This window comes from Pristiophorus japonicus, chromosome 3 (assembly GCF_044704955.1).
Source record: "Pristiophorus japonicus isolate sPriJap1 chromosome 3, sPriJap1.hap1, whole genome shotgun sequence".
Taxonomy (NCBI): Eukaryota; Metazoa; Chordata; class Chondrichthyes; family Pristiophoridae; genus Pristiophorus; species Pristiophorus japonicus.
The window spans coordinates 38,373,039-38,398,528 of NC_091979.1; the positions used below are offsets into that span (position 1 = coordinate 38,373,039).

General features: G+C 44.6%; 1 protein-coding gene across 2 annotated transcripts in view; it reads left to right on the forward strand.

Annotated features, from left to right (window-relative positions):
* The window catches only part of epb41l5 (erythrocyte membrane protein band 4.1 like 5), a 208,827-nt gene that overhangs the window by 139,884 nt on the left and 43,453 nt on the right, over positions 1-25,490 (forward strand). Inside the window, exons 11-16 of one of the 2 annotated variants that reach the window (XM_070874360.1) lie at positions 2,616-2,785; positions 5,777-5,883; positions 8,851-8,881; positions 11,926-11,965; positions 13,429-13,544; positions 21,475-21,674. In XM_070874360.1, the coding sequence (XP_070730461.1) occupies positions 2,616-2,785; positions 5,777-5,883; positions 8,851-8,881; positions 11,926-11,965; positions 13,429-13,544; positions 21,475-21,604 (594 nt within the window). In that variant the 3' untranslated portion in view covers positions 21,605-21,674. Of the gene's footprint in view, positions 1-2,615; positions 2,786-5,776; positions 5,884-8,850; positions 8,882-11,925; positions 11,966-13,428; positions 13,545-21,474; positions 21,675-25,490 lie in introns of those variants that run through there. The other variant, XM_070874359.1, reaches the window with a different exon arrangement.

Here is a 25,490-nt window from a genome sequence, read left to right on the forward strand (position 1 = left end):
GATTGATTGTTGGTGATTTAAGTATCGGAGCGGCGGGGAGAGAGAGAGAGAGAGAGAGAGAGGGGAAGGAAACTGTAATCTTCTGGGGAATTAAAATAAAATAAATAATGGCAAGTGAAGGAGAATTAGAATGCTAGGATGGGCTCGGGTGGCGCTGGGTTGTGTAATTAATATCCACTCTTGTACTCCGATGTCTCCATTTTCTGTGCTGCTTGCTGTTGTGAGTTGAACAGGAGTTGGGGAGGGGGGAGTGTCAGGCTGATCCGAAATGTCAGGCCTCCTCAGGGGTGTTGGAATGGAGCTGAAATCATGCGTTAATCCTAATGTCGGGGAGGTTTTTTTTTAATAACATCTATGAAAGCAGGAAAGGTCAGTGAGGGGCTCTGCTTGTTTTGAAAGCACTCTGTCTGCTTTGCTATTATGCTGTAACTCAATGTTTGAATTTGCACCACTGACACTGCAAGAGGTTAAATTACAAATAGAATCTCCAGAAATAAATATAGAAAATGCTACAAACTCAGGACAGGTCGGTCTGCACCGGAAAGAAGCACAAATATCACAGCACCGAGGAGGCCATTCAGCCCATCATGCCTGTGCCAGCTCTTTGAGCGCTGTCCAATTTAGTTCCACTCCCTGGCTCTTTCCATATAATCCTGCATTTTTTACTTGCTCAATTCCATTTTGACTAATGTTGTAGTATCTGTCTCAATAGCCACTTGTAGTTAAGCAGTCAATGTTCTGCTAAGTGAAGAACATTTGAGAGTCTACATCCCTGTTGCCAATTCTCTGACCAGAAATTTTTGTAATTTTGAAAATGTATTTTTGATCACTTTGAAAAGATTGGCATTTTGAGTGTAACCTCTTCATCAGGATTCAGAACCCTTGCATCCTTCAGTTTTCTCCTCCTGCCCTAACCTTCATTAATTGTGACAGCCGTGGCTCATTCGGTCGCAATCTTGCTCCTCAGTCAGAAGGTCGTGGGTTCAAATCCCACTCCAGAAACTTGAGCACATAATCTAGGTTGACATTTCAGTGCAACACTGAGAGTGTGCTGCACTGTCTGAGGTGCCGTCTTTCAGATGAGACGTTAAACCGAGGCCCTGTAAAAGATCCCGAGGCACTATTCGAAGCAGAATAGGGAAGTTCTCGCTATGTTTTGACCAATGTTTAGTCCCCAACTAACATTGCTAAAACAGATTTCTAGTCATTTATTTCACTGCTGTTTGCTGTGTGCAAATTGGCTGTAATGTTTCCTACATTACAACAGTGACTGCACTCCAAAAGTATTTCATTGGCTATAAAGCACGTTTGGGCACCCTGAGGTGGCGAAAGACATAGAAAATAGGTGCAGGAGTAGGCCATTCGGCCCTTCGAGCCTGCACCGCCATTCAATGAGTTCATGGCTGAACGCTATATAAATGCAAGTTCTTCCTTTACCTCCTTCCCTCTGCTTTCCACCTCTCCTCCTCTTCCCTCAACAGCACTTAGACTAGTCCTATTGTTAATTGAAGGGATTGCAACTACTACATACAGTGGCCAGGAATTCTTGCTGCTGCGGGAAACTCGCCCCACAGTTGGTGAGGCCGGAATTATTTCAAATAGAAGCAGGAGTTGGGTCGGGGTAGAATTGAAAGGAGATTAATATTGAAACCAAACCAAATTTATATAAGCTGAAATGTAGCATTTTTGGGAGAATGGGTTTTACTCAGATTTAAAAATATATATATATTCCATTCGTCTCTCTGGAGTTACTTGTGCTGCTTTGCCTTGATGTGATATTCATTGAAACATAGAAAATAGGTGCAGGAGTAGGCCATTTGGCCCTTTGACCTGCACCACCAAAGTTTGAGTGCTGTGGTAGTTTTCACTTACTAATTTTAGGTCTGCACTCCCCTGCTCTTTTGAAGGTGTTGACTCCTTACCTGGATGCACTATCACAGCCTTGGGTCACTTGCTGCCTTTTTTAAATTTGTTCATGGAATGTGGGCGTCGCTGGCAAGGCCGGCATTTACTGCCCATCCCTAATTGCCCTTGAGAAGGTACTTCAACCGCATCGCTGTGGGTCTGGAGTCACATATAGGCCAGACTGAGTAGGGATGGCAGATTTCCTTCCCTAAAGGACATTGGTGAACCAGATAGGTTTTTATGACGATCCAATAATTTCAGGATCACCATTACTGATACTAGCTTTTTAATTCCAGAATTTTTGTTTATTTAATTAACTGAATTTAAATTCTCCAGTCGCCGTGGTAGGGTTTGAACTTGTGTCTTTGGATCAATAGTGCAGGCCTCTGGATTACCAATCCAGTAACATAACCACTATGCTACCGTACCTCAAAATAAGTGACCATTCTTCATAGGTAAGCCTAGAATGAGTAAACCTGAAACCTTCTGGAACTGCGAAGCTCAGTATCACACAGAGCAGTATATTTTTTTCCATTTAAACACTGGGTCAGTGATGAGGTAGTTACTATACTAAAAAAATCCTGTTTCTGATTTGCCCTCCTGCTTTGCATGCTGAGAGAGCGCGCACGTGGAATTAATTGCAATAGGGAACGGCACAAAACTAGTGCGAGCGCCAAATGAATGACTTGAACATGACTCTTTTCCGTCAGGGTAAAGAACAAGAACACACCTTTGTATTTCGGCTGGACCACCCGAAGGCTTGCAAACACCTCTGGAAATGTGCCGTGGAACACCACGCCTTTTTCCGACTGAGGGGACCTGTCCAAAAGAACTCGAACCAGCTGGCCTTTGTGCGCATGGGCTCCCGGTTCAGATACAGGTACAGCGATCTGAAACCGCAGGATCTGTTAAAATACCTGATAAAGTATGATGGATGGTTTGCAGGAAGAATCTTTGAAAGTGGATGGCAAGAGGGGTGAAGAGCTGGTTGAAATGATGTACTAATGGGGACTCGTCAAGGAGGCATGAATTTCAAGAAAGATCGCGAGGACAGGGGCCTGTCTCTTAAAACCTTTAATAATAGAGGGATGTGCTGGGCTGTTTAATAGCATGTATGTACTTTTGAACATTTATATATTCAATGCAATCGTGAAGGTAAATTTTTTAATTCCCAGAAGTCTAAAACAAATTCAGTTGACATAGTACATATTACATAGTATTTATGGCACAGAAATACCAACTGGTCTATGCCGGTGTTTATGCTCCACATGAGCCTTCTCCCACCCTACTTCATTTCACCCTATCAACATATCCTTCTATTCCTTTCTCCCTCATGAACTTATCTAGCTTCCCCTTAAATGCATCTATGCTATTCATCTCAACTATTCCATGTTGTAGCGAGTTCCACATTCTAACCACTCTCTGGGTAAAGAGGTTTCTCCTGAATTACCTATTGGATTTATTAATGACTATCTTATATTCCCCACAAGTGGAAACATCTTCTCTACATCTACCTCTTCATAATTATAAACACCCCCTCAGCCTTCTCTTTTTTTTTTAAGAGCCCCAGCCTGTTAATTCTTTCCTGAATGTTATAATTTTCTAGTTCTGGTATCATCCTTGTGAATCTTTGCAATTTGAAATGAAAATCTCTTTATTGTTAGGAGACAGCACCGTGTGCTCTTGGCCGGTCGGCATAGGTTGGCCCTCTGTGTCATGGTGAATGCCCGGAGATGGTGGCAGTTTGGACATAGACATGTTCTGGGTTGGGGATTCCCTGGGATTAAGCCCTGCTCAGACTGGAGCTCAAACTAAGCTGATGACTGCGCCGCATAATCCCAGTGACTCATCATCATTCAAAGTCTATAGCACTCACAAAATAGTGGGCTGCTTATAGTGCGGGACTGCTTTATCCCTGTTTTGTGAGCTTTGTCCTGTCCATCCATACTAAGCCTGTAACACACTCCTCCGCCGTCACTGTCCTGCACCACCTCAACCATTCCACCCCCCCCCCCCCCACACACACACAGTGCTCATTCTTTGTTGAGTGCCTATACGGCAAATTGCTTATCACACCATCTATGAGAACCAGCTGTTTTTCCCATTAACATCAAGTGAGCATCTCCTGTTTAGGTGCCTTGGAACTGAAATCCCGCTTTATTCCCTCCAGGATCCCCAAATATTGGGAGTACTGCTGATTACTATGTTTAAAGCATCTTTTTAAATAGGTTGAGCCTGAATGCAAGGCTGGTGAATGAACACTGTGAGGGTATACTGCAGGCCTTGTGTCAGGATGAAATGATTTTTTTTTATGGTACTGATGGAAAGAACATCATGCAGTCTTGCCACGCATTTTATGTCATGTATCAGGCCCCCTTTATTCACATGGTCCATTAATCAACCAAATGGGCAATATGCATCTCAATGGGGAGGGGGACGTTGGTTACTTTTTTATTTAATCAATTCTCTGATGAGACCACAAACAGTGAAAACTAGAGCAATGGAAAATTAGTCCAATTAAAATCATGCCAGAGCTGAGAGGTTATAACATGCAGGAAAGATTCAACAGGTTTTGGCTCTTTTCTCTAAAAAAAAAGAGGAGGCTGAGGGGTGATCGAGTAGAGGCCTTTAAGATAATACAAGGGTTTGATAGAGTGGACATGGAGAAAAAGTTTCCACTTGTGGGGGCGACTGAAACTAGAGGTCATGAATATAAGGCAGTCACCAATAAATCCAATAGAGAATTCAGGAGTAACAGCTTTACCCAAAGAGTGGTAAGAATATGGAATGCGCTACCACAAGGAGTAGTCGAGGCAAATAGCACAGATGCATTTAAAGGGAAGTTAGATAGGCGCGTGAGGGCAAAAGGAATAGAAGGGTATGCTGATGGGATTAGATGAAGAGTGGTGGGAAGTGGCTCACGTAGAGCATAAACATCAGCATGGACCAGGGGACCGAATGGCCTGTTTCTGTGCTGAAGACTGGGTGTAAAAATGGTGGTTGTGAGCACATCAAACTGTATGGATGGGCAATGCGAGTGTCATCAGTGCAAGTGGAAAACTTAACCTTCTACTGTCTGTTCACTCTGTTTTATACCAGCTGTATAATTGTTGCATTAGATTCTAATCCACTTTGTAGGGAGCTATCTTGTGTTGTACAGCACAGTTTAATTTAGAGTCACTGTTCATTTTAAAATTGACCTGGGTTAAATGCCTGCTCTTGAAATGAAGCTAATCCCTTTAGGAAAAGTGCTGACATGTAACCGCGTTCAGTTCTGTAGTGATGGGTTGTCTATCCAACATTGTTAACAATTTAACAACTTCCCTTTTACATTTCTTGCCAAATAGTCAATCCTTTTCTTGCCTATTTTTTTTGCCAGTTCTTTTCCCCCCTTTCTCATTTCCATCTTTGCTGGCAGGTTTTGACTCCGTGTTGGAGTATGGTTTGATGGGCACTGTTCACCCTCTAGTGCTACACCCAAGTGACCCTTCTTTGGGTATGTGAATGGGTCATTCAACCGTGGGGTGAAAAGGTGGGAGACCAAAGCTGATCCTGATCCAGTCCACACATGGTATCCACGCTTGCACACTCCAAGCGATATAGGAGCAGGAATCGTGTCTGATTACTCTCTCCCTAATGCGGTGGGAGGGGGGGGGGGAGGGGAGAGAGAGGAGACACTGGCCGACTAACCGTACAGAGCATGGGATCTTCCTGCACTGTGTGGTTCTGCGACTCGCTGGAGGAACTTAAATGATGTGACTGAACCACAACACTCCCGGTTGTCCGTGGTGTCCCAGACTTTCTTTTAATTGTATCTCTGCCTCGCCCATGTCGTGTTCAGGAGTTAATTTCTGAAGTGGTTGATTTCTAGCGGCAGAACGGAATACCAGACCACCAAAACCAGCAAACCGCGACGGCAAGCGTCCTTCGAGCGCCGGCCCAGCAGACGCTATTCGAGGAGGTCGACGCAACAGCGAGGTAATGACCTGCCCAGTGATGCACGCGGCTGAATGCAAAACAACCTGGAAATGAGATCCCAGTTATTACCTGTCACTGAAATCAGCTAGCGGACGGGGCACGTTCTCTGTGTATTAATGCCAGCACAAGTTGTGGCCGCACAGCACCAAAATGCATGCATGCTGCACTTCACCTCTTGTATATGAACAATGATGGACAGGAAATGACTCTCCGGTCTATCCAGCCTGTCCCATGCAATATAAGTGTGAGGTAATGCATTTGGGGGAGGGCTAACAAGGCAAGGGAATACACATTAAATGGTAGGACACTGAGAAGTGTAGAGGAACAGAAGGACCTTGGAAGTGCATGTCCACAGATCTCTGAAGGTAGCAAGCTAGGTAGATAAGATGGTTAAGAAGGCATGCGGGGATCATTTCCTTTATTAACCGCGGCATAGAATACATAAGCAGGGAGGTTATGCTTGAACTGTATAAAACACTAATTAGGCCATTGCTAGAGTACTGCGTGCAGTTCTGGTCACCACTTTACAGGAAAGATGTGATTGCATGAGAGAGGGTACAGAGGAGATTTATGACGATGTTGCCTGGACTGGATAATTTTAGCGATGAGGAAAGATTGGATAGGCTGGGCATGGTTTCTTTGGAACAGAGGAAGCTGAGGGGAGATTTATTTGAGGTGTATAAAATTATGAGGGGCCTAGATAGAGCGGGTAGGACGGACCTATTTCCCTTAGCAGAAGGTCAGTAACCAGCTGGTCATAGATTTAAAGTAATTGGTAGGAGGTTTAGAGGGGAGTTGAGAACTTTTTTCACCCAGATGGTGGTGGAGGTCTGGAACTCACTGCCTGAAAGGGTGGTAGAGGCCGAAACCCTCACCACATTTAAAAAGTACTTGAATATGCACTTGGAGGGCCATAACCTGCAGGGCTACGGACCAAGAGCTGGGAAGTGAGATTAGGCTGGATAGCTCTTTGTCAGCCGGTGCGTACACGATGGGCCGAATGGCCTCCTTAGCTGCTGTAGATTTCTATGATTCTATCTATATATAAATATATTTTCCACCCCATCTGAAAGCCATGTGATCTCCTGGGAGAGACGAATAACCAGATTTAAAAAAAAAAACCCAGGCCAATTTTGGTGGCCGGGTTGGGGGTGGGGGAAGAAATCTGGGAACTTCCTCTCTAACTCCCTCCTGAACCAAATCCAGGAGATCACTCTGGTCCTGATTACTGTCAGGCTGTATGTACATTTTGTACAAGGTGATACAAGATTTCTGACTAGGAGGTCCCAGAGGAGTGCGGATCTGTGAATCAGTCATCAGATTTCTGTTTTTTTTTTCCATAGAATCTGAGAAGGAGGCCATTATGCCTACGCCGGCTCTTTGAAAGAGCTATCCAGTTAGTCCCATTCACTTGCTTTTTTCCCATAGCCTTACAAATTTCTCCTTTTTAAATATATATCCAATTCCCTTCTAAAAGTTATTACTGAATTTGCTTCCACCACCCTTTCAGGCAGTGCATTCCAGATCACAAGATTTCTTCATTTGCAGCACATACTTTATACTGCTGTACACGAGTGCAACACATTTCCTGTAATGGCAGCACTGCTTTCCTTTAGATTGCTGAGGCAAGTTGGGGCAGGGGGCTCACTGCGAGTCTGTCAATATTTACGTGGGGGACCCCGAACAGAAGAGCGTGGATAACCGCATTCACACAGTAAAGGTGTAGCGATCTGAAGATTTCATAATTAATTGTGTATGTGAAGGGGAGGTTAATGTTTAATATTCTAGTGTTGCAAGATGTGGCATTGGGAGATCGTAAATCTGTCCCTGACCGTAGGCCAATAAGTGAAGGTAATGTACTTCAGGAGGGCCTGGGGCACTTGCTGAATGATGGGTTGAGGAAAAATGTTTTAAAATTCATTTTTGAGATGTGGCAAGACCAGAATTTATTGCTCATCCCTAATTGCCCTTGAAGTGGTGGTGGTGACTCACCTTCTTGAACCGCTGCAGTCCTTGAGGTGAAGGTGCTCACACAGAGCTGTTGGGGAGAGAGTTCCAGGATTTTGACCCAGTGACGATGAAGAAATGGCGATATACCTCCAAGTCACAATGATAGATTTGGTACTGGCAGATAGTCCCTACTGTATATTGGATGTGTGTTTTTGTGGCAGTGGGGGGTGGGGGGTCTATAAGGCTTTTTTCAACATTATTAGCAATGCTTAAATTCTGTGGGCTATGCCTTGAACTGAATGGAGCTCCCCTGTGCAACTGTGTAATTACTTTATTTTCTTTTCAAATGAATTTGGATTGCTGTAAATATTATCCCTCTACAGCAACTAACGTTGGCTGTTAAGCAATGTACAGTTTTGGTCTCCTAACCTGAGGAAGGACATTCTTGCTATTGAGGGAGTGCAGCGAAGGTTCACCAGACTGATTCCCGGGATGGCGGGACTGACCTATCAAGAAAGACTGGATCAACTGGGCTTGTATTCACTGGAGTTCAGAAGAATGAGAGGGGACCTCATAGAAACATTTAAAATTCTGACGGGGTTAGACAGGTTAGATGCAGGAAGAATGTTCCCAATGTTGGGGAAGTCCAGAACCAGAGGTCACAGTCTAAGGATAAGGGGTAAGCCATTTAGGACCGAGATGCGGAGGAACTTCTTCACCCAGAGAGTGGTGAACCTGTGGAATTCTCTACCACAGAAAGTTGTTGAGGCCAATTCACTAAATATATTCAAAAAGGAGTTAGATGAGGTCCTTACTACTAGGGGGATCAAGGGGTATGGCGAGAAAGCAGGAATGGGGTACTGAAGTTGAATGTTCAGCCATGAACTCATTGAATGGCGGTGCAGGCTAGAAGGGCCGAATGGCCTACTCCTGCACCTATTTTCTATGTTTCTGTGTTTCTATGTAATACTGTCTCCAACAATGCTTCTGACTGCTCTTGTTCTGATATTTTTATAGCCAATCCTTTCAACAGAAACTTGGAAACAGGGTAAGTGACTGCTTTACTGAATTCAAATTGATGGATAACTGAGATTCATTAACATAGTGGAATCTTATCGAGAAGGTTCAGTTGATTTCTTATACAGATGAGCCTGCAAGTCATCTTGAGTATAGCTGATAGCCTTCACATTACGTTCTGGTGACCCTTATTACTTCAAACGGTCTGTTGTGTTCGATATGCAAACATGGTGATTGCATTTGTATATTAGAAAAAGCTGTTGGTGTTCATTATATATGTGGGAGCCTCAACAATGAGTATTGATAGGCTATTCAACTTGGGTAGGGCGGGGGGAATCACATCGGCGCCTGATTCTGTGATTATCTGACCACGCACACGCGCACACACACACATACACACATGCCGGCACTCATAGCACGGGTTCAGAATGCTACTAAGTTTTTCATTTTTAACCTGAGAAACCAAAGCCAATTGTAGTGCCCCGGCCAGGAGAGCCATGGAATAGTTAAGTCTAGAGGTATCAATGGCATGGATGAGGGTTTTATCAGCAGATGAGCTGAGGTAGGGATGGAGTTGGGTGATCTTGGTGATGGAGCAGGTATGTACAGTCTGAAATCATACCTGGGACTCTCCTGGTGCCTATAACTTTGCCGCTCCCTAACTAAACTCTCGAGAATACTGGCTGCTCTGCGGTTTCTTTGAAGCATTAAAAGTTCAGCTATTGTTTGAGGGAAAGAACTTCACTTGACTGCCTGCGATTTCATATTATTTCAGAGTGTTCTGTGTAATGTGTCAAATAGGATTGTTGGTTTTCACTCCTTGTATTTCTCATCAAAGTATTAGTGACTTAAAGGGGCCTTTGTCTCCTCCTTGTATTCTCAATCCAGCTCTGCTCTCCTCCTTCCCATATGGTGGTTACTAGGGACCGACTGAAATTGCAGCAGACCCTAGAAACTACCTGGCTTTGCTCATTTCAGGGCGGTAATGGCGGCGGGGCGGTAAAGTGTGCGTCCGGGAACAGTTTGCGCCTCAATCAGCAAAATTCAGCAGCTGGGCCTTCACTGTGGGGTGGATCATTAAGAGAGGTATTGTACATCTCTCTTGGGGCACTCGGCTGGCTGAGCATGTGAAAATCCCGAGCTAAACAGCCGGCCATGGAGCGCTGTAAGAGAGGCCTGGGGAGAAAAATAAGCACCAGAAACATTCCCAATAAATAACTCACGCCACCACAACATGAATAGCAAAAAAAAAATCACACTTGCCCGAGGTCGACATGACTTACCTCACCGCAGCCGCTACAGATCGGACCGCCCACTTTCATAGAGCGCCCTGCTGAGACCATCGGTGAGGTGCTACGGATCGGGTGAGAACCAAAAATCGAGCCGGTGTCGCAACCAGGGGTTTGCACATGAGCTCGCCTCTTTCGGACGGCAATGCTCCGTGTCGCGCCGAAACCGGCCCTGAAAACCCCGGCGGGGCGCTGGCCGCCCGCCCGGAAGAGATTACCATCGCCATTGACGCACCTCTGGGCGAAAACCGAGGCCAGAAATCCAGCCCTTGTTTAAAAAGGCGGGTAAACGTTACTCATAATACTATGGTGCCACCAAACCAAGCCGTAGCGTCTGCTTGAAGCACCGGCAAGGCTTCTTGCACCACCCATTATCTAAACAGTGGCCCTTTTAAAATGTAACTTCTTTCCCGCTTGCCTGTGGAGGAGTGTAAACCTCCCTCCCTGGTGAAGGCAATTTGTTCTCATTTATCAGCAATGCTGTGGTTGATCCTCCTGCTCAGTGCAGCACAGCATGTCGTTACAGGGAGTGCAGGGTCTAGTCGCACTGTTTAATGGGCTGCCTTCCCGAGCTGACTGAAGACAGATTGATGGGGATGTGAACCACAGAACCGTGTCTGGGTGTGGAGCTCCTCGAGGAGTGAACCTCGAGGGAACGGCCTCCCCTAAAGCCTTGTGGTCATCGTGGGCTGGTGTCCAACCTTTCCACCGCTCTGTCTCCTTGTGACTCTTCACTTTGTGTAAGTAAGCAATAAGAAGTCGGGAATATATATCTGTCTATATGTAGACAAAGATATCTCCTCACCACCCCCCTCTCTCCCAAAGGGCCTTGCTCCTGATGGGTTGCCTTTCCTCAAGTAATGCCTGACCTTTACCATTAACTGCACGTGAAGCTGAATAGTGAGTGTCGGCAGGCTATTTAACCGGGGGTGAGGGTGCGGATATTCCAAAGTCTGATCCTTTCTTGACTTGATGTCTGTAAACACAAGACACTTTTCAGCAGCACAGTGGCAATTAAAAAAAAAAATACAATAAACTTTTACTTTTGGTCTTTCAAACTTGGACAGTAAGACGAGGGCGGGTGTTCAGTGTTCCCTCTGGGCTGCACTATGTTCTGTGTGGCCAGTTTCTTTCAATGCGCGGGCCCATTAAATTTCTGTGCACGTGCGGTACTTCGAGCGTGGGCTGCCTGCGCAGGACCTTGCAGGTTACTGCGCAGCTGTGCAAGCTCGCAGCTTGGAGGGAAGATCGGCACTGGTGGTAGGGCTGTGCAAACAGTGCAGTGTCATGGGGATCCCAGCCAGTCAAGGCCCTGAGCAGATCTGGTGAGGAGGACTTAGCATCAGAGAAAATATTTGTCGAGTAAATCATTGTCTAGTAAAATATAGGGGCACCAAACCGAATCTTGGGATCTCCCATAAGTCAAAGGCCGCCCCTGTCTGTATGATATAGCCGTTGTAAGCTGTCCTTGCATTACTGGGCATCATTTGTGAAGGCTGCATTTGTAGAATTCTTGAATTTAAAGCTGGTTTTCTGGATATGGGCCAATTCACTGTGGGTTTCAGTTTAACTGCTGCATTAGTCACAGTTTCGATTGCCTTCATTTAGTGAAATGTTTTGTGTTAGACAATTAGAATCACCTCAAAAAAAACCCAACCAGTTTTGGTGCTTTCAGTGCAGAAGATTCTAAAATGCTTAAGTCAAAGTCAAAATATTATTTCGCCACTTGTTTTTTTTTAAAACAAATTGAGATCATTAACCTTCTATTTTCTTTTTTTTAAACCAGTTCTCACATTAACATGGCAAGCCAGAAACCTGCCTCCCAGGTATGTGTCCTTTATTGTTCTGTGTACATTGTGCCTAGTTCCTTGGTCCATCTATGGTTGGCCTTCTCTCGGACCGTGTCATGCAGTGCACTCACTGTCTTGTTGTTGGCCCTAGGACATTGACAACAATTGTATCCCGGGGTCAGGGGGTAGAATTTAAATGCTTTCTCCAATGTCCTTAAGCGATCGCGAGTGAAAACCTAACGAAAAGCACAGCAGCACTGTGTCTGGTTAGGATTATTTGCTGAAAGTGTGAATCTCGGCTTCGGTATTCTGTGAAAGTGACAATCACGCTGCATTCATAGAATCACACAGCACAGAAGGCTGCCATTCGGCCCAACATTTGCCTGTGCCAACAATCCAATGAGACCCACTCCTTCGACTCTTTCCCCATAGCTCTGAAAATGTTTTTCTTTTTAAATATATATCCAAATTCCCTCGTGAAGGTTACGTTTAAATGCATAGCTCAGATGCCACTCACGGACAAAGGTAAATGGCCACTGCCAATGCTGCTTGACATTGGATCTACTGTTTCATTCTGATGGAACAGAGGGTCGAGAGCGCAATTTACTGAAACAACCAGCAGTGCAATGTCAGCACACCTATACCCTGTATCGCCCTTCCTTGGGAGTGACACAGTAACATCGGACCTGCTCTGCTATTCAGTTAGATCGTGGCTGCTGTGCACCACAACTTCATTTTACTGCCTTTGCACTGAAAATGACCCTTAAACAACATCACCAAGAAGGCGATCGATTTAGCGTTCATTTCATTGCTTTGTCTTGGTCACCGACGTTGCGGAATGACTGCCATGTTTGCCTTGAAGGGTATAAAATTATGAGCGGCCTAGAGTGAATAGGAAGGATCTATTTCCCTTAGCAGAGGGGTCAACAACCAGGGGACATAGATTTAAAGTAATTGGTCGGAGGTTTTGAGGGGGAGACACTTTTACATCCCGAGGGTGATGGGGGTCTGGAACTCACTGCCTGAAAGGGTGGTAGAGGCAGAAACCCTCACTGCCTTTAAAAAGTACCTGGACATGCACTTGAAGTGCCGTAACCTACAGGGCTATGGACCAAGAGCTGGAAAGTGGGATTAGGCTAGATAGCACTTTATCGGCCAGCGCAGATACGATGGACTGAACTGGCCTCCTTCCATGCTGTAAATTTCTATGATTCCATACATACCAAAAGTCCTTTAACTTGAAACAAAAAATAATGAATTGTTGAAGCATTTTGTGATGTTGCAATGTGATGGGACACTATAAATGTAAGCATAGCTTAGAGGAAATCTGTGGAAAAAGTTGGACTTTAAACATGTAATTTAAGGACACAAACATCGGTTGGGGTGAATTGTACTATTTTCATATCCACCAAGCAAGTGTCTGCAGTTTGACCTCTGGTGTACGGCCAGCAAAATGCAAATCCCTTCACACAACTGTTTTATTTCCTGTCTCTCTCAAGTCCGCGATGGTGAGGTCCGTTGTCCCTGTTGTGGCATCATTACCCAGTGCCCCTGTACCGATTGAAATAGAGAATCTCCCCAGAAGCCCAGGCCCCAGCCAATCTGAGAAAAGGAGGTAAGGATGATGACTTTCAGCATTCAATAAACAAAGTAATGTCAACACGTGATTGTGAAGTCGTCAGAACAATTCTAACTACGCTTGCACAGTACAAACTTGTTGAATGCTTTCGAGTCGAAGATTCCTGTCTTTAAATAAATGCTTGTGGCATAATGGAAATTCAATAAGTCAAATATGATATTCCATCTGAGTGAATGTCTTCCATTGTTGGCTGAAAGTTAACCCAAAACAGCGAGCTCATTTGCCCAAAGAGCTGCTTCCGCTATTTATTCCCTCAAGGGCCTTTATCTACCTTTTAATTGGCCTGAGACGTTATTAAAGGGGCTTTGTTATCTGGACTTTCCAGTGTGCAAGCTACAAATTTGTATTATGGTGACGCTAGTGGATTTCTACAATCCCTGCAAGTTTAACTTGTATTTTTTTTATAAATGAACCTTTCCTGAAGTGTTGTGTTTTTAGGAACCATTTTTCCTGAAAATTGCATATTGTGAAACAATTCAAAGCTAGTTCTGTGGTAATTGCAAGCCTGGACACTCTGCAGGTTCAGTTACAGAGAAGTTGTGCTTTTCAAATTGGGTGTTGTGCCTTTTACTGAAAAATGAACTCCACTTCCAAAGTTGTCTTTATCGTACTTGAACTTTTTGTGACCAAACGTCATGGTAATGTTTGGATGAAATATGCCACAGTGAGGTGTGAGGGTGTGAGGTCTTTGTTTTGCAAAGGCAACTCTTTTTGGGTAACGTGTACCAGACCTGTCCAAACGCAGATATGGGCTGAATCAGAAATTGTCCCCTGCCACCAGGACCTGGGACTGGAAAAGTTCTCCTTGGCAGGGCCAGCCTGGAAGCTCTACCTGTGTACAATTCAGCTGGGTAGCGTAACTCTGCTCTTGTTTTAATTATTATTGGTAACAACAATAACCGTGCGTTCTTAAACATTAGAAAAAAAAACCCTCGTGGCACTTCGCAGAGGCATGAGGAAGGTGGAATCTGACCTAAAGATCAGGAGGTGTGACCAAAAACAAGCACCAATTAACATTTGGATCCTCAATGTTACAAACTCAGTCAGTGTGGAAGCTCCGTTAATGTATATGGAGGAGCTCACATCTGCATAAGATGAACGAACCCCTGGTGAGAGCAACCATGTTACTGTCCAAAAGTTTGGTAATAATGAGGTTACACTACCCCCCCCACACAGCCTTGCTGTTTCCTACTCCCGTTTGCTGCACAGGTCTGGTGATGGTACCAGTTTTACAATAAGTGTCCCAAATGGGCTCTGCTAATGATGGCCTGTGCTGGGCTGTCATTCGAAGCGCTGATGGACCTTCATTTCTGTTTTTGCATGCTGCTCTGTCTGCTGCTACCTGCAGCTCCAAATCAAACCGATTGAATCAACTGCCTTCTTTGAATTTTTGTTTCGTCCCTGATCTGTTCAGTCTCTGGATTCTGTGTGCTGAAGGTGGCGGAACTTCGGTGCTTGACGCAGTGAGGAACCGTTGAACGCGGTTCTTGCTTCCCGTGGTGGGTGATGGTTTTTCTCTTTGGCCTGACTGCTGGGTGTGTGATCTGGCTGTGACTTGGGCGGGCTGGCAGTAACACAATGAATCATCTGCTGGTTCCCTTGAAGGATCATTTTCTGCATGCCTTACTTGCTGCTCGTGATGACAGACAGAAAATGCTCACATTTTTGCAAATCCTCTGATTTAGCTTTCCTAGCTGTATATGAAGTCATCGGTGAGATTTCTCTCTGAGTATGTAAGAAATAGGAGCAGGAGTAGACCATACGACCCCTCGAACCTTCTCCATCGTTCAATACGATCATGGCTGAACTTTTACCTCGGCTCCACTTTCCCGCCCTGTCCCCATATCCCTTGATTCCCTTAATGCCCAAGAATCTATCGATCTCCAATTTGAATTTACTCAACGACTGAGCATCCACAAACCTCTGGGGTAGAGAATTCCAAAGCTTCATAACCCTCTGAGTGAAGACATTTCTCCTCATAAGAACATAAGAAATAGGAACAGGAGTAGGCCATACAGCACTTCGAGCCTGCTCCGTCATTCAATAAGATCATGGCTGATCTGATCATGGACTCAGCTCCACTTCCCCGCCCATTCCCCATAACCGCTTATCATTCAAGAAACTGTCTATTTCTGTCTTAAATTTATTCAATGTCCCAGCTTCCACAGTTCTCTGAGTCAGCAAATTCCACAGATTTACAACCCTCTGAGAGAGGAAATTCCTCCTCATCTCTGTTTTAAATGGGTGGCCCCTTATTTTAAGATCATGCCCTCGAGTTCTAGTCTCCCCCGTCAGTGGAAACATCCTCTCTGCATCCACCTTGTTAAATCCCCTCATAATCTTATACGTTTCGATAAGATCACCTCTCATTCTTCTGAATTCCACTGAGTCGAGGCCCAACCTACTCAACCTTTCCTCATAAGTCAACCCCCTCATCCCCAGAATCAACCTAGTGAACCTTCTCTGAACTGCCTCCAAAGCAAGTATATCCTTTCGTATCCTTTCATAAATACCTTGTATAGCTGTAGCAAGACTTCCCTGCTTTTATACTCCATCCCCTTTGCAATAAAGGCCAAGATTCCATTGGCCTTCCTGATCACTTGCTGTACCTTCATACTATCCTTTAGTGTTTCATGCACAAGTACCCCCAGGTCCCGCTGTACTACGGCACTTTGCAATCTTTCTCCATTTAAATAACTTGCTATTTGATTTTTTTCTGCCAAAGTGCATGACCTCACACTTTGCAACATTATACTCCAACTGTCAAATTTTTGCCCACTCACTTAGCCGCCTATGCCCTTTTGCAGATTTTTTGTGTCCTCCTCACACATTGCTTTTCCTCCCATCTTTTAATCGTCAGAAAACTTGGCTACTTTACACTCAGTCCCTTCTTCCAAGTCGTTAATAGATTGTAAATAGTTGGGGTCCCAACACTGATCCCTGCGGCACCCCACTCGTTACTGGTTGCCAACCAGAGAATTTATCCCGACTCTCTGTTCTCTGTTAGTTAGCCAATCCTCTTTCCATGCTAATACATTATGTCCAACCCCAATAGAAGAGCAAATTATTATTTAATTATTTAAATATGGTTTCCATATTTACGAAAGGATATACTTGCTTTGGAGGCAGTTCAGAGAAGGTTCACTCGGTTGATTCCGGGGATGAGTGGGTTGACTTATGAGGAAAGGTTGAGTCGGTTGGGCCTCTACTCATTGGAATTCAGAAAAATGAGAGATCTTATCGAAACGTATAAGATTATGAGGGGGCTTGAATAGGTGGATGCAGAGAAGATGTTTCCACTGATGGGGGAGACTAGAACTATAGAGGGTATGATCTTAGAATAAGGGGCTGCCCATTTAAAACAGAGATGAGGAGAAATTTCTTCTCTGAGGATTGTAAATCTGTGGAATTCACTGCCTCAGAGAGCTGTGGAAGCTGGGATATTGAATAAATTTAAGACAGAAATAGACAGTTTCTTAAATGATAAGGGGATAAGGGGTTATAGGGAGCGGGCAGGGAAGTGGAGCTGAGTCCCTGATCAGATCAGCCATGATCTTATTGAATGGCGGAGCAGGCTCGAGGGGCCGTATGGCCTACTCCTGTTCCTATTTCTTATGTTCTTGGGAGGGTGGGGGCCATAGGATTTAATGCTCTATATTTCACTTCCCTCTTCTTAAATCTCCAAGAACCTTCTTCGATTTAAAAAAGAAACCAACCACCTGATCAGAAGGTGAAGAAACTTTTGAGAAGTACTTGTGCTTTTATGTACTTGAAAAGGACTGATTTGCAGGGTTATGGGGAGAAAGCTGGAGGGTGAGACAGGCCAAGTGGCCTCCTCCTGTGCTGTAAGATTATAAACGAGGATGGGAGTGTGACTTGGGCCAATTTTCAGCCACTGATTTAGTAGAATTGCAGTAGGTTTTATTGCAGCTTGATACCACTTTGCTGTGAGCTGTTCTGGTGACTTTTGGTTGAGCCACTGTTATGGAAACATTTGAACTTTATCAGTTTAAAAAAAAAAGTGAACAAATTGGAGTCCATCTGATCATTCATAATTTAGTTTTTTATAAAAAATGCAAGCAGTGATGGCGGGGGGAGGGGGGAATGCAGGTTTATGTTTGATGTGGATTCACACCTACAGACACTGCCTCGTTGACTGGATTGATGGTTTGATTGGAATAGAAGCTGAGGAAATCTGCAAAAGGAAGGTCCATCAAGTTAATTCCCAATTGCCATATATAGCTTGTCCTTTCATGCATTCTCCCCAACCCACTTGATCTCGTAAGGGAGGCAATCAAACACAGACAAAGCTCCAAAAGGATGAAGCTCTGAAATCTGTCTCCAATTGGGGTGATGAAGCAAAACCGCAAAATATTCGTCCAACCTTGCAACCCAAACCCAGCCCAGTTGTCCTGCACAGGTGACAGATCCATGGCCCTGTTCCTCAGGAACCTGGCAGCAGAGAGTTGTTTATACTGCAATTTTTTAACGCAGCAAGCGGTTAGGATCTGGAATGCTCTGCTTGAAAGGGTGATGGAGGCAAATTCCATCGTGGCTTTCAAAAGGGAATTGGATAAATACCCAAAGGGGAAAAAACAAATGCAGGGCTACGAGGATAGGGCGGGGGAGTGGAACTAGCTGAAATGCTCTTGCAGAGAGCCGGCATGGGCTTGATGGGCCGAATGGCCTCCTTCAGTGCTGTAACCATTGTATGATTCTATGATCTCTGTCATGTAATCCTTGTAATTGTGTGGACCGACACTTCACTTTCCACTGCCATTGACATAGCTACCAAATCACAGGAAGTGATTGCAGGAACATCGAATATCTGCTGAATCCTTTCTGAGACTGTCTGGAGCGGCACTCTCCCACTAAGAAGCTAACTGCAGTAAGGGTCTTCCGTGGCTTCGAATGAGAAAAGGCCATTCAGACCATCAAGTGCACTCCCTCCATAGATAAGGACACACTTGCCCCAATCTTGGCTTCCCATCCTATACCATCAGTCTGGTTAACAAGGTGATGTCCAGTTTATATTCCTATCTCTCCTCATTTCCCTCCAAAACAAAATTAAACCAGAAATATTCTACTTTCAAACGTCTCTGTACTGTCCATGTGAATCAAGCGGATATTAATATCTCTGTAACTAATGCATGCCACCATTATTGTAGAGAATTTAAAAAAAAAGAGTAATTCCATCTTGGGAGTTGAGACGTTCAAACACAGCTGAACCTTTAGTTTATGATGTCTTCTAATCCCAATAATGGTAGGCTAAAACTACTTAGCTCTCTCACTTCTATTGATTGAGTAAGTAGTATTTGACTATTTGGCCAGTATTAACTAAACCTTCGACCGATGACAGCCATTGCAAATACAAGAAGAGTTATTGGCAGGCCCAGCGATTTTATTAAAATAAAACAACATTCCTGGGTCAATTCCTTTTTATCTCTTCCGTAGAGATTGTATCCCGCTATTGGCAGGAAATGCTTCCTCGGCTCAGAGCTGTATTTAGAAAGGAGTGAAATGCTTTCAAGAAGGTGTTTAGAAGAATGAGAGGTGATCTTATTGAAACGTATAAGATTCTGAGGGGGCTTGACCGGGTAGATGCAGAGAGGATGTTTCCCCTCGTGGGGAAATCTAGAACTAAGGGGCATAGTTTCAGAATAAGAGGTCGTACATTTAAAATAGAGATGAGAAAGAATTTCTTCCCTCATAGGGTCGTGAATCTGTGGAATTCTCTATCGCAGAGCTGTGGAGGCTGGGTCTTTGAATATATTTAAGGTAGAGATAGACAGAGTTTTGAATGATAAGGGAGTCCACGGTTATGGGGAGCGGGCAGGGAAGTGGAGTTGAGGCCAAGGTCAGATCAGCCATGATCTTATTGAATGGCGGAGCAGGCACAAGGGGCCAAAAGGCCTTCTCCTGCTCCTATTTCTTATGTTCTTCTGCTCTAAGGCGATGAAGCCCCGTTGCTAACATTGCATGTAGGTGCTGCTTGCTCTGCTCTGTTCTGTCGTAACAACTGCATGAAGACAAAATGGCCTTTCTGCTCCTTGGTAGCACTGAAGACTGACTGGTAGAGTTGCAGCACTAGCTTTTTAAAGTCACGTGAGATGAGCTTTCCTCCAAAGTGATTGTAAGGAGAATTGTATAATTATGCCTAGTTATCATCCGGAGCTCTCTGAATGTTATATGTCTCACACTGTCCACTATGCTTTGTTCACTTTAGACTGCCATCACTGTCCTTCAGTAACCCTGCTCTTGATCTTTATATTTTCTTCCAGTTATTTTTTAAAGCATTGATATCTCTTGCTTTATAGCCGTGTGGAGTAAGCACAGTGCATCATTCTGCTGTGCGTGTAGATTTATTTATACTTGACAATTTTTTGCAGATCCTCAGGCATACACCGACTAATGGGACATGAACAAACAAACCTACAGATGCGGCAAACATGATTGGGGGGAACAAAATGCTTACATTTATATAGCGCCTTTCACTACCACAGGGCATCTCAAAGCACTTTACAGCCAATGAAGTACTTTTGAAGTGTAATCATTGTTGCAATGTAGCAAACATGGCATCTATTTTGCACGCAGCAAGGTCCCACAAACAGCAATGTGGTGATGACCAGATAATCTGTTTCGTTATGTTGATTGAGGGATGTATATTGGCCAGGACACTGGGGAGAACTCCCCTGCTCCTCTTCGAAATAGTGCCATGGGATTTTTTACGTCCACCCGAGAGGGCACCCGAGAGTCCACCTAACTCTATTTAATGTCTCATCTGAAAGACAGCTCTGACAGTGCAGCGCTCCCTCAGCACTGCACTGGTGTGTCGGCCTAGATATTTTGTGCTCAAAGTCTCTAGAGCAGGACTTGAACCCACAACCTTCTGACTCGGGCGAAGGTGCTACCCTCTGAGCCACATAACCCCCAGCAATATTACGCCAGGGCCAGCCAGCAAGAGGTGCAGCTGAAGTGTGCTGGTCTGCATGCATTTCATTGCCTCTCCTCCCCCCTGCCACCCCCCCACCACTGCCACAGTTGTCCAAGGTAGAATAAAGTTTACAGCACTTTACTTAAATGCAGCACTCCACCTAGTGGCTGAAACGTGCGGTTGTCAAACTCTCGGTGAGTTAGTGTGATGGGGAAGGCCTGAAATTTGAATATGACTATTAATAAGTTGGGCCCTTCTACAGGAGTTGGGCTACCGTGATGGAGTTAGATAACGCCACGAGTAAACTAAAATCGAGAATGATATACACAATATAACACAATATAAGCAACTTGCATTTAAATAGTGCCTTTAACATAGAAACACAGAAACATAGAAAATAGGTGCAGGAGTAGGCCATTCGGCCCTTCGAGCCTGCACCACCATTCAATGAGTTCATGGCTGAACATTCAACTTCAGTACCCCATTCCTGCTTTCTCGCCATACAACAGCACAAGGCGCTTCACATGAGTGTAATCAAAGATAAAAATTGCCACCGAGCCAAAGAGGGAGACATTAGGACAGGAACTTGGTCAAAGAAGTAGGTTTAGAGGAGGGTCTTGAGGGGGAGGGAGCGGCGCGGAGATTTAGGGAGTGAATTCCAGAACTAGTAAAACAGTCCTTGAAAAATAGTCTTCAAGGGCATGTTTTATTTTAAAATGTTTACCATTCACAGTGAACGGACTATAAATTCATTACACATTTACTGTATAACCGTTGCATTGAAAAAGTCAAAAGTGAAAATCAGTATTCCAGTAATGGTCTATGAAGTTGTTAAAGGAGACCTTGATGCTTTAACTCTTTCCGTTCTCTTGCACTCTTCCCGCCCCCTTTCTCGCGCTTCTTCCAGCCTCATGTCTTCATTTCCCTCCAAGTCTGCCCGTTGCTAACCACTAACTCTGCCCCATGGTCCAGGCTCCCCTTTGCTGATGACTCCCAACCCGCTGGACGTGCATGGAACTCGCAGGCTCCGCCCAGTGCCGCGGACAGAAACTACACTGAGTTTGTCTATGAGCATAACCTGAAGAATGTGGTGGTGCAGTAAAAGCAATGTCAGCTTTTGTAATCTCAGCTCAAGGAAAAGGACGCTTTGAGTTGCCTCTCCTCAGCGATAAGTATGCGATGATGCAAACTGGGGGGGGGGGTGCGGGGGGGAGAGGAGCTACTGATTGGTCAGTAATATGACTTGATTGGGGGGGGGGGGGGGATGGGGTGGGAAGAGAGATGTTCACCGAAATCTCTCGGTGACGTACACCTATCTAACCGAATGCTGCGTGCATTTTTCTTGTCCATTTACCTTCAAGTCAGGGGATCAGGAAGTAACTGGCTTTGTCGGAATAAAATGGCTTTGTATCCTTTTAATAACACCCCCTCTCCCTAAGAACCCAGGACTTTTTTTTGAGAATAACTTCCGTCCGAAACGAATTGTATCCAGCGACCAAATATCTTCACGTCCTTCCCTTTTCTGCATCCTGTGCACCCAAGGTTAGACTCCAGCAGTAGCTTTATTGGGTTTTGAAGAAACAAAAATGATGAGAGTTTTTTTATCCTAAATGTTCACACTTGCATCGCAATTACTAATTGAAAAAAAATTAGTGACCAAAGTAATAATAATAGCAGTGTCTCCATATTAGTCCTGGGTTGATGTCCCTTTAACTGTGTGTGTGTCTATTTTATTTATATATATATTTGGCAGCGTGTACGTTCCTCTTTGTCTCACCCCCTCCCGCCCCATGTCAGCAATTGTCATTAAAATATCTCGAGTATTGTAAAATAAATGCTTTTGATACTTGAATCCAGGGGAGGTTATGACTTCACCCCCTTTTTTTCAGTAAAGCAGAGCAGGAACGCTGCTGGTTGCTATTTCTCTTTTGGCCATCGGAGATTTTTTTGTTTTATTGATTTGAGGAATATCGAATGATGCAGCTGCATCTCGTGTGCAGAAGGTATCCACAGCACGGCACGCTTCGAATGAGAGACTGGCTCCCTGTTTGCTTGGATCCAAAGCCCTTTGTGCAGCAATACAACATTGGCTGTGGTGGTGCTTTTATCTTTGTAAATGGGAATTGAGGGGTTTGGAGAGAGAAGAAAATAGTTCACATGGTGCATTTATACAGGAGCTGGGTGATGCACGGATTGGATTGCTATATAAACCAGGGTCACATTAACTGTGCCTAATAATTGCAGATCAAATCTCGCTATTGATCCAATTTTGCTCTTATTGATGCTGTCTTTTTCAAGGTTTTTAGAATTGTAAATCATATTACTGTTTTCCCTTGTTTTAAATCTGTTTCTAATATCGAGTCGTCCGTGTTGATGGGATTGTTTCACATCTATAAAGTGCATTTTACAACCATATTCTGTTACTGTACTGTGTTTCTTCAGCTGAAAATATATCTTTTAGAGCAGGGGAATGCAATCTTTCATTTTGGACGGCCTTTTACCAATAATTTGAGCGTATCATAGAATGGTTACAGCACAGAGGCCATTTGGCCCATTGAGCCTATGCCGGCTCTCTGCAAGTCCCACTCACCTGCCCTTTCCCCCTAGCCGTGCAATTTATTTATTTTCCTTCAGATACTGATCCAATTCCCTTTTGAAAGCCACAATTGAGTCTGTCTCCATCACCCTCTCAGGCAGTGAATTCCAGATCCTAACCACTCGCTGCCGAAAAATCTTTTTCCTCATGTTGCCTTTGGTTCTTCTGCCAGTCACCTTAAATTTGTGTCCTCTGGTTCTCAACTCCTCTGCCAGTGGGATCAGTTTAACTATCTACTTGGTCTAGACCCCTCATGATATTAAACACCTATCAAATCTCACCTTAATCTTCTCTGCTCTAAGGAGAACAACCCCAGTTTCTCCAGTCTATCCACGTAACTGAAGTCCCTCATCCCTGGAACCATTCTTGTAAATCTTTTCTGTACCCTCTCTAAGGTCTTCACATCCTCCCTAAAGTGCGGTGCCCAGAATTGGACACAATACTCCAGTTGAGGCCGAACCAGTGTTTTATAAAGGTTCATCATAACTTCCTTGCTTTTGAACTCCGTGCCTCTATTTATGAAGCCCAGGATATCGTATGCTATATTAACCGCTTTCTCAACCTGCCCTGCCACCTTCAATGATTTGTACACATATACCCCCAGGTCGCTCTGTTCCTGCACCCCCTTTAGAATTGTAGCCTTTAGTTTATTTTGCCTCTCCTTGTTCTTCCTACCAAAATACATCACTTTGTACTTTTCTGCATTAAATTTCATCTGCCACGTGTCCGCCCATTCCACCAGCCTGTCTATGTCTTCTTGAAATCTATCACTATCCTCCTCACTGTTCTCAAGAATACTGATTCTAACAGATCACGGTGTTCTCCTTATGCAGCTCGGTGTCAAATTTTTAAAATCTAATAATACTCCTGTGAAGTGCCTTGGGCTGTTTCACTATCCTAAAGGCGCGATATAAATACAAGTTGTTGTTGTTGTTGAAGATTTATCCATCCAAAGGCAACAGCACCAAAAGCCACCTTTCCAAAACCCCAGGGCCTGAAAAATTCATCCACCACAAACCAACAAATAAGCGATTTGAATTGCAGATTGGACCGAGTTGCCTGGGCTTTGTGGGCCAGATGGCCTGTGGCTTGGAGCTACCCATTGCCCCAGGGCCACAGGTTCGACACCCCTGCATATCAGTGCTTTTGGATTTTGTAGGAAAAGGCCAATTCGATACCTCAAGCCTGTGACTACGTGACTGATCTGAACCCAGCCCGTCTCACCCTGTCACTCGGTCTCCTCTCTCCAGAAACAAATCTTTTTGTCGCTCGCACACACTTAGAATTTCTGCTTTGACACTCTTCCCTCGTGGCATTTTTCCACAGATGTATGTGTTTTCGGGCGAAAAAGGTTCATTCCCAACTTTATTAGCTTGACACCCGTGTTAGTTCAGCTGAGTTTTCAGCAGTGATGTTCCTAACTTTATTCCTACATTACAACAGTGACGCCACTTCAAAAAGTACTTTGTTAGCTCTATTGCACTTTGGGATGTGCTGAGGTCATGAAAGGCGCTATTTAAATGCAAGTCTTTGCAGTATGCCGAATTCTCCATTCTCTAGATTTTTGGCCCTATAATGAGGTGTACTGATCTAGTTCCATGTTCTATGTGAGGAGGGACAGTAGGTAGAACTTCCTTCATGATGCATCTAGCGTTTCCCACCAACCCATATCTTTACTGGTGCATCATACCCTTGTGCATGCGGCCGAGGAACAACATGCCCTTAATTTCAGCTCTGGTACAGTATGGGCGCTGACCTGTGCGTATATAGATGGTATCGCACAATAAACACCAGACAGCCTCCCTTTGAAAGCTGTAATGGAAAGGCAGTATGCTGAGAATTAACAGCGGAAGCAATGCCCGTTTAGAGATTCCGTACACACACACGCACGCACACCTCGGAGCTATTTCAGTAATGATGAATGTTGCAGGCTATCTCCCCCTGAGAGAAACAGTTGTGGAGAAACTCGTTCTCCCAGCTGAGAGCACAGGAAAAGGTTATGCAGCCCCCTTGTCAAGTCTATGCTGGTGGTAGTTCCACATCCGAGCTATTTACTCTTAATTCCCTTTCCCCGATGTTTTTTTTTGTAACCATACTGTTTAATAGTTTATCTTCAAGTGTTTACCTAATTCCCTTTTTAAATGTCAGGATTGACTCTGCTTCATTGTCCCACCTGCCGCCCCCCCCCTCACTGTTTCCCCTCCCCCTCACTGTTTCCCCTCCCCCCTCACTGTTTCCCCTCCCCCCTCACTGTTTCCCCTCCCCCCTTACTGTTTCCCCTCCCCCTCACTGTTTCCCCTCCCCCCTCACTGTTTCCCCTCCCCCCTCACTGTTTCCCCTCCCCCCCTCACTGTTTCCCCTCCCCCCTCACTGTTTCCCCTCCCCCCCTCAC